Source organism: Benincasa hispida, chromosome 4, assembly GCF_009727055.1.
Source record: "Benincasa hispida cultivar B227 chromosome 4, ASM972705v1, whole genome shotgun sequence".
NCBI lineage: Eukaryota > Viridiplantae > Streptophyta > Magnoliopsida > Cucurbitales > Cucurbitaceae > Benincasa > Benincasa hispida.
Window position 1 is genome coordinate 58,392,980 of NC_052352.1, and position 9,752 is coordinate 58,402,731.

At 34.8% G+C, this 9,752-nt stretch overlaps 1 protein-coding gene across 1 annotated transcript; it reads left to right on the top strand.

Annotated features, from left to right (window-relative positions):
• Nucleotides 1–1,701: 1,701 nt before the first annotated feature.
• LOC120076263 lies at nt 1,702–2,529 on the top strand. The gene has a single exon (XM_039030032.1). The coding sequence runs from the start codon at nt 1,702–1,704 to the stop codon at nt 2,527–2,529; it is 828 nt and encodes a 275-aa protein (XP_038885960.1).
• The last annotated feature ends 7,223 nt before the right edge of the window (nt 2,530–9,752 follow it).

The following is a 9,752-nucleotide window of genomic DNA, read 5'->3' on the forward strand; positions in this document are numbered from 1 at the left end:
GTTAGGAAATTTTCATAGAGAAGAAAAAAGTAACCTTACATTTTAACTTATATTGTACGCTATGTTGTTTTAGTCCTTGTTTAAAAAGTTTCCATGTAAATCATTTGTACATTTTTTCCAATATTTTTTAGCTAATATTAATAATGGTATTAATTTTTTTTTTAAGCATCGAGTCAAGACACAATCAAAAAGCTATAAAAAAACAATGACAAAGACAAAGAACACAAACAACGAACAGAAAAATTCCAAACAACTCGAGAAAATAAGTTAGATGCAAGTTCATATATGCAATTCGTTTGTCTGACACAACCCAAGAGAAATCTCACACAATTCGTTTGTCTTCAAATCAGTTAATTCATAACGTTTAAGGTTTATATATGCAAGTTCATACATCTTAGGAAGTTAATGTTTTCTCAAGGATGGGGATTTTTGAAGTGAGAAATGTAGGTTATTAATACGAGTAAGAAGTTTCTCCATCCCTTCCAAAGTAGGAATTTGACTATTATGATTTGATAGAACGAAAAAATATGTTTTGGATGTATGAAAATCTATTTTATGTTATTTGAGGATTGATTGGTTTTCTTTTTCTAGGTTGAAAGTATGTGATTGTTTAAATTGTAATTTTGAATTGAATGAAATGTTTAAGTTTCTTCACATAAAAAAATTACGAAAAGGTTAGAATGGTCAAATTTTCAAAAACGAAAAACAAAAAATTAAATGGTAACTAAATGAGGCCTACATTTTTTTAATTTTCAAAAATTGTTTAGGTTTTTAAAGACGTCGATAAAAAGTAGAGAATAAAGAAATTTAAAGCTAATAGGAGTGTTTGTAGACTTAATTTTCAACAACTAAAAACCAAAACCTAATGATTGTCAAACGTGATGAGATTTATTATTACAATTCCCATAAATATCTTGCCAGCATAAATAGAGGGGTAAAAATATAAGACAATAACATGGGAGGAAGGCACCTGAATTTGCAATGGACATTATTCATTAAAAATATTATTTTGCCATTTTTCAAAATGAGGATATCTTTATGACCATTTCCCGATTTCCCAAACTAGAAATTAATTTTATAGTTCAACGTTGACAAAATGAGTTTACTTCAATAGTAATTAGCATGACTTCCATCCTTAAAAGTTAAAGGTCAATATCCACTCCCATAATTGTTGTATTAAAAAAAGAAAAAACTAAATGTTATGCTTATAATGATGTATTATACATATAGTTGAATTATTGACCTATGTGTACACAGAAACATCGACAAAGACCTAAGCTTTGAAACATTAAAGTGAATTATTAACAGAAAATACATTTCAAAATATTTGAAATTTCCTCAGAAAATTCTTGTCTCATAACTAGCCGAAAGTCCACTTTTCCATTTTGAATAATTGGATAAGTAAGTTAATTCCATCAATGAAGCCTACCCCACCCCATGACCAATTCAATGGTTGATATTTCTCTTGCCGACAACTTCATTTATATCTCTTTTCTTATCCTCACAAAAGCATCACTTTACCTTATCTCCTTACAAACCCTTCTTTCTTTCTTCTTCTTCTTCTTCACTTTTAACAAAAAATACAGAAGATTGATCCAAAATCCGATGGATGTGAAGCATAAAGAAATGCAGTTCCTTGGAACATTTGAAATTTTCAAAGAAACCTACCAAATCATCAACAAAAACAAAAAGAAATTTGCCATGGCAGCTCTTTGCTTCATCCACCCTCTAAACTACATTCTTTGGACCTTCATGGGAATCATAAATGGCTTCTTAAGAAACCTCCATGATTATGGGAATACATCACATCTCTTCTTCCACAATATGACCCTCTTTTGGCCCTACGACTTTGTCTTACTCATGATATCGCTTTTTGGTTACTCGATCTTCTCCGTCGCTGGCGTGTCTCACACCGTTGCCGCCTTATACACCAGCCATGAACCGTCCTTTAAGGATACCATGAGCCTCGTGGCCAAGGTTTGGAAGCGAGTTCTTGTCACATTTCTTTGTGTTCTTTTGGTTTTCTTGGTGTATCATATCATAGCTGGATTTGCTTTTTTCTTGATTGTTTTGCCATTTGGGAAAGTCGATGAAATAACTTTCAGTGTGGCTTTTGTTTTTTACTTTGTTGGGTTGTTGTATTTGGTAGTGGCGTTTCAATTAGCTGGTGTAGTTTCTGTGTTGGAAGAGTCATGTGGGTTTAAAGCCTTGGCCAAGAGTAGGTTGCTTTTGAAGGATAAGATGGCATCCGCGACAGCTATCGTGTTGACGATTTATTTTGGTTTTGGGATTTTTCTTTGGCTAGAGGCTCTTGTTAGAAAGATGCTTTTATCGTTGTCATCAATGATTATGTGGATGCATGTGTTGGGCAGCTTGTCATTACTATTGTTGATATTGGTTTTCTTGTTGTGGTCGCTCGTGTTGGAGACGATGTTCTATTTCATCTGCAAATTGTATCATCTTGAGAATATCGACATGTCAGCTATCTCAGATGAAGATCATGTTACTTTAAGAAGCTCAGAATGTTAATTGTTGGTTCCTTTGAATGGAGAAGTCGTTTTTATATGTATGACATAAATATCTATATGATTTACTTCTACCAATGTAGTTTGGGGAAAAAGTTTGTGGAGATTGCAAATTGGATTCTTTTTTCAACTATTATGCTCCAAGTGTATGTATGTGCTTGATGAATTGTATAGATTTTTGTTGTTCTAATTAATGAGAGGAAAATGAGAAAAATGGGAAGTGTGTTCATTTCATTCTAGAAAACTCCATATAAATACATATCTTGAATCTAAAAATAGATTCCACAATGTTAGCAACTAATCCCACTAACTCCACGAGACTAGGAACTTAGACTTGACTACAACTAAAAATAACTTCAACTATTTCCTAGAAACTAGGAATTGACTAGACCAACTCAAAAACTAATTTGCAATTTTGAGTTACTAACATTCTCCTCTTAATTCAAATACTGCAAACACCTAACATACTGTTAAGAGCTTGAAAATGACTCACACAAAAAGACGTAGTGAAGATATCAACTATTTTCTTTTTTGAGCTGCAATGTACCAGTTGTACTTTTCCTTCCTTTTGCATCTCTCTCAGAACATAATACTTGATCTTAAAATGTTTGGTCCTTCCATGAAAGACTGGATTCAATGAAATGGTTAGAGTGGCTTGATTATCCACAAACACCTTCACACACTTTTCCTGCTTCAGATGCAAGTCGTGCATCAATTTCTTCAACCAAACAACTTGGTTGACTGCTGTCGTCCCTGCAATGAACTCTACTTCTACAGTTGACTGAGCCACTATATCTTGCTTTCTTGAATACCATGAGAAACATCCTGAGCCAAAAGTGAAATAATAGCCAGAGGTGCTCTTCATATCATCTAATGACCCAACCCATTCACTATCTGAGCAACTTTGCAACTCAAAATTTTCAACTTTACTAAATTTGATCCCAAAAGACAGTGTGCCTTTCAGATATCTTATAACCCTTTTTCCAGCAACCATATGATTCTTGCTTGGATAGTGAAGAAATCTAGATAAGACACTTATAGTGTATATAATGTCAGGCCTAATGGATGTGAGATACATGAGACATCCAACTAGACTTCTGTACACATTTTCATCGGCAGGTTCCTCTCCATCATCCTTTTGCAACTTCTCCTTCTGAATCATTGGAGTGTTCACACTCTTACACTCCTCCATATTGAACCTCTTCAATATCTCTCTTACATACTTCTTCTGACAAAGAAGCATTTCATTCTGCCTTTGCTGAATCTCGATACCTAGGAAGTAATACATCAGACCTAAATCAGTCATCTCAAATACCTTCATCAATTCTTGCTTGAATATCTCTAAACATCATCACTTCCTGTCACTAGCAAGTCATCTACATTGAGAGATACAATCACAATAGCAGTTCTTGATTTCATTACATGGAGTGTGGGTTCACTTAGACTCTTCACAAAACCCAGGTTCAACAAGTGATCATCCATCATGGTGTACCATGCCCTAGGAGCTTGCTTCAACCCATAAAGAGCCTTTTTCAACAAATAAACTTTCTACTCTTGTCCTTATATGATGAATCCGTCTAGTTGTTCAACATAGATCTCTTCTTTCAATACTTAGTTCCAGCACAGCTTCTCAAACTAATTTGCAATTTTGAGTTACTAACAGTTTTACTCCAACTTCTATAGAGAAATAATAAGAATGATTTGTATTGTTTGAGAGGGAGAAGCACAGGATTTGGATTTTAGTAATCATAAGGATAAAATAATTCATCAAAGTAGATATTGAAAACCTCAAATCCACTAATGAAGAGAACAACCCAACTGGGGTTTGGGAACTAATGTTATGATCAAGAGTCATTTTACTAAAATTTCCATTGACAACTCTTTGGAGATTCTTCTCATGTTTGGTACATTGAAGTATTTGACATGGGATGGCTAATTGAAGATGATAGGAGAATCATGGCTTGAAGTGGCATTCATTCTAAGTGTTATGAAACCGATAAATAAAGAAAGCGAGAAAGCATAAACTACATTTTGTTAGCTATATCTACGAATAAAAGAATAACAATTTTATTAACAAAGAGAAATATCATATAATGCAGAATGCAAAGACGTCAATAGGGTTATTAAGGGTATAGAATCTCTCAAAACTCTAGGCCAAAACTCAGTACAAATATAGTAAGATCCTGTGCTTTTTCCTTCAGAATATCAGATAAAAGATTCAAGCGTTCTGATGTTGAGTTTCCTTCGAATTGTGTACTAAGGAGAATGCATAATCCTTTCGTACTCGACATATGAAAAGCCATCTTGAGTGACTTTTGTCCTTCTTACCAATAAGGACAGCCTTATTTTACTAACTAAATTTATTTAAGACCTCCATGTTGGGTTATCGTTAAGCCAGATGAAGTTATATTGAAGAATTTGTTTCTTTGTTTTTTTTTTCTTTTTTTCTTTTTTTTGTGTGTTTCTGTAAAGATTACTCCTTCATTAAATATAAACCTCAATTACTAGGTATGAATTACAAGTACTAAAGCCTTGCCAATGAAACTAAACATTGAGAGTATATTGATGGAAGGACGTGAAGGGTAAATTATAATTAGCTAGTACTCCATTAGATAACAATTGTGTTTTCAGTTTTTTTTTTTTTTTTTAAATATTATGTTTGTTTCCTTCCATGTTTTCAATTATGATTTTACCTTTATTAAATAAACATGAATTCTTAATCACTTTTATTTTTAAATTTTTTTAGTTTTTTTCCAAGTCAATTTGTGTTTCATTATAGCAGTGAACTAGTCTATTGTTGGAAGCTGTAGAATAGTCATTTTGTTACCTGATTTTTTAGGTCCATTTGAACTAGATTTAGTTACTGTAGTTTCATTATTTACTCAAACACACTGTATAAATATGGAAGTAGAATTCGTCATTAATAAAAAAAGTTATAAGATTATTTCTTCCTCACTGGTACTGTGACTCTCCACAATTTTATTTTCTATGGTACCAAAGCAATCTTAGACGCTTTTGCTGTGACCCTTTTTGTGTTCTCTTTTAGCCTTTTTTTTTTTTTTTTTGGCTGTTTTGTTTGTGCACCAATCATCAAGGGAAAACAATATGCCAGAGACTGTGGTGCAACAGAACAATCCCCAAATTCCAGATGCCACTACAATTGAGACTCAACTAAATCCATATCTTTGGCACCATTCACTTGGCCCAACTGCAAACTTAGTGAAGAAGTTGTAACTCAAATACCTCATTTTTTTATTTGTTTATAACAAATTTTATGATGTAACGCTCAGTTGGTATGTTTTTTAAATACCTCTGATCAGTAAAAGAAAAACAGTGTGAGTGATCATCATTTCCTAGTTTTTTGTAAACAACAAAAAGTTGTACGCAATCTTCTATAGTAAAAGAACTTGAATCTTCCCGTAGATGTAGGCAATCTTGTCGAAACCACGTAAACCTCTGGTTTCTTCTTCTTGTTCATTTGTCTTCAATTTTTCTACAAATCGCACGGCATACGATCTATTTTCAAATTGCATCGAATAACAGATTATCGAGTTGAATCCTGTATCGATCTTCGCTATCCAGTAGCTTCAAGTTGATCGTTTTCACCTTCGAGTCGTACCGAGTATTGTTCAAGACTCATCGAGTAAGATCGAGTATCAGTTCAGTTTTGATCAAGTTCCATCAAAGATTGAACAGAGACTTGTCAGAAAAAGAAGAGAATTCTCATCGAGCATCGAGTAGAAACACGTCGAGCGTCGAGTATCGATCATCGAGAATTTGGCAAAATATTTCTTAGCCTTTTCTTCATCATTCCAATGTTGATCTTGATTATTTGTGCCTAGTGAAGAGTGATTAACCCAACAATTTGTGATATCAGAGCATTTCAAGATCATCAAGGTCAACATTCTTTGAGCATAAAGATGCTCAAGAAATCTAGACTCGATAGTCGATCAGATCAGAGATGGCTGTTGCAAGGTATAAAATTGAGAAGTTCGATAGGAAGCGTAATTTTGGCCTATGGAAGGCCAAAATCAAAGCTATTCTTGGACAACATAGAGCTCACAAGGCTTGTTAGACCCCGTCAACTTTTCCACCTACAATATCGGTGCAAGAAAGGGAAGACATGGAGCTTACAACTTATGGGACTGGTTCTCAATCTCAATGACAGCATTTTGAGACTAGTGATTGATCAAAACACGACCTACAAGATGTGGGTCAAGCTGGAAGGTCTTTTGCAACAAAGGAACTCCTCAACGAGATGTATCTAAGGGAGAAGTTCTTCACTTTGAATATGGATTCTGTCAAGCCACTATTAGATTGGATGAGTTCAAAAGGATAGTTTCTGATTTCAAGAGCCTTGGCGAGAAAATTAACGATGCGAATGAAGCCTTTGTGATATTGAACTCTCTACCTGAAGCCTATAAAGAGGTGAATAATGCCTCAAAATAGGGCAGAGAATCAGTTACCATTGATGTCATCATTTCAGCATTAAGAACTAGAGAGTTAGAGCTTCAGTCAGTCAAAAAGGAGCAGCCTGCTACAGAGGGATTGCTTGTTAAGGGTAAGAACAAGCAGAATCAGTCTAAAGGGAATAAAAATCAGTCAGGTGAATAGCATAAACCTAAGACTAAGCTAAGATGCAATTACTGCAATAAGAAAGGACACTTGATGAGAGATTGATACAACTTAAAATGGAAAAAATAGGAAAAAAAAGAAGGATCCGAAGGGAAAACAACTAGAAGAATCAGTGGTTAAATGTTCCTACTTTTATTCTGATGCCTTAGCCTCCACCAGAAACCAAACCAACCAAATCAGTCCTCTTGGGAAACATAACTGGGTACTTGACTCCAGTTGTACCTATCATATGATACCCTTCAGACCTTGGTTTAATACTTACAAGGATGTAGATGAAGAATCTGTGTACATGGGGAACAATGAAGCCTGCAAGATCAAAGGGGTTGGTTCGGTATCGTTGAAGCTAAAGGATGGATCAATCAAGCTTCCAGAAATGTGAGACATGTACCTTTACTCAAGAGAAACATCATATCTCTGGTTATACTTGACTCCATTGGGTGCGAGTGTAGAGGAAAAGATGGAGTCCTTTAGGTGATTAAGGATTCCAATGTTGTGTTGGTTGGTGAAAAGGTCAATGACCTTTATTGTGTGAGAGGAGTAAAGATGATGACAAGTGCCTATACGATTTCAACAGCGAGCTTAATAGAGGTTGACTTGTGGCATAAAAGACTATCCCATATCAGTGAAAAATGATGCAAGCACTGTCCAAACAAGGTATACTGCCCAAAGATATCAGTGAGCACATTTCTTTTTTTGAACACTGCATTCTAGGTAAATCAACCAGACAGAGTTTCACAAAATCTCAGCATACCACAAAGAAAAATTTGATTATATCCATTCTGACCTATGGGGACCATCTCTTACACCAAGCCTTAGTGGCTCAAGGTATTTTCTAACATTTATAAATGACTTTCTAGGAAGAACTAGATATACTTTCTTAAAACTAAGGATCAAGTTTTTGGGAATATTAAGGAATGGAAAACCAACATCTAAAATGTTCAAATACTTTAGAACCAATAATGGGCTTGAGTTTTGCAATGAATACTTTGACAAATTTTGTAGTGATAATGGTATAACTAGGCATAGAACTGTGAGGTATACACCTCAACAAAATGGGGTTGCTGAGAGGTTAAACAGAACCATAATGGAAAGGGTTAGGTGTTTGCTTTCTGATACTATCTTAGGTGAAAAATTATTGGGTAGAAGGCTATCGTGTTGACGATTTATTTTGGTTTTGGGATTTTTCTTTGGCTAGAGGCTCTTGTTAGAAATATGCTTTTATTGTTACCGTCAATGATTATGTGGATGCATGTGTTGGGCAGCTTGTCATTACTATTATTGATATTGGTTTTCTTGTTGTGGTCACTCGTGTTGGAGACGATGCTCTATTTCGTCTGCAAATCGAATCATTTTGAGAGTATCGACATGTCGGCTATCTCAGATCAAGATCATGTTCCTTTAAGAAGCTCAGAATGTTAATTGTTGGTTCCTTTGAGGCTTGTTGTCACCTCCTGTACCTGGCTTGATTTTATAAATCCACTTTGACTAAATGAGTTTCTGATTAGGAGGCCTGACCATGTCTGATTGTTCTGGAATGAGAACAAGTCTGCTTCCATAGCATCCTTCCATTGTTCCTTCAATCAGATACAATTGCCTCCTCAAAAGTACGAGGCTCTGCTTCAATACTGTCAACTGCACAAGTAAGAGCATAAGCAATTAAATCAGCATAACCATACCTCGTAGGAGCCTGCCTCATCCGCTACGGTCTGTCATGTGTAAGCTGATAGTTCTGTAGGTCACTACTACTTGAACTTTCTTCACCGAAAGCTCCCTCATCAATCAAAGTCCTCTGTAGTTGAGGTTGTCTACCATCAGAACTGGATGACTGATCAATGGATTTGCCTAAACTAACTGATGGTCGTGCTTTAGAATCAATTCTATCCTCTGCCTCAACATAATCAACTGTCTGTTGTTTCTGCTGCTCTTTGACATAAAATGGCATGTCTATTTCATTAAAGGTCACATCTCTGTTGATAATACATTTATTTCTGTCCTCTTCCAAGCAGCAAAGTTTATATACTTTAACACCTTGAGGATAGCCAATAAACATACATTTCAGTGCCCTCTTATTCAGCTTCCCTTCTTTAACATGAGCATAAGCTGAACATCCAAACACTCTAAGATGATCCAAACTTGGAACTTTTTCTGTCCATATCTATAGAGGAGTCTTTAGGCCTAAAGCGGAATACGGACTTCTATTAAAAAAATCAGAAGAATAGACAGCTAATAAGAAAAAAAATATTCTATAGAATCAATAATCTGTGGAACATCAGACTGTCTGGAATGGCAACTGTAGAGACATCCTGAAAGACAATCCAAGGTACAAGATAAAAAATGTCATAGGGGACAACAACTACAACATTCTTAAAAAATATTGGCAACACCAAATCTCTAACATAATTAATCTGTGAACTCCAAACTCCAAAGTCATACTAGAAAAACCTATATTTTTCAAAACAAAAATATGTAATAAAAGAAATCTTATTATAAAATTCTGTATAAAAGGAAATTTGGTAACAAATGTCGTCACATTTTCACCCTATAACTCTTTTCCTAAATTCTTTGTAACAAACAAAAGAGTAATAAAACATA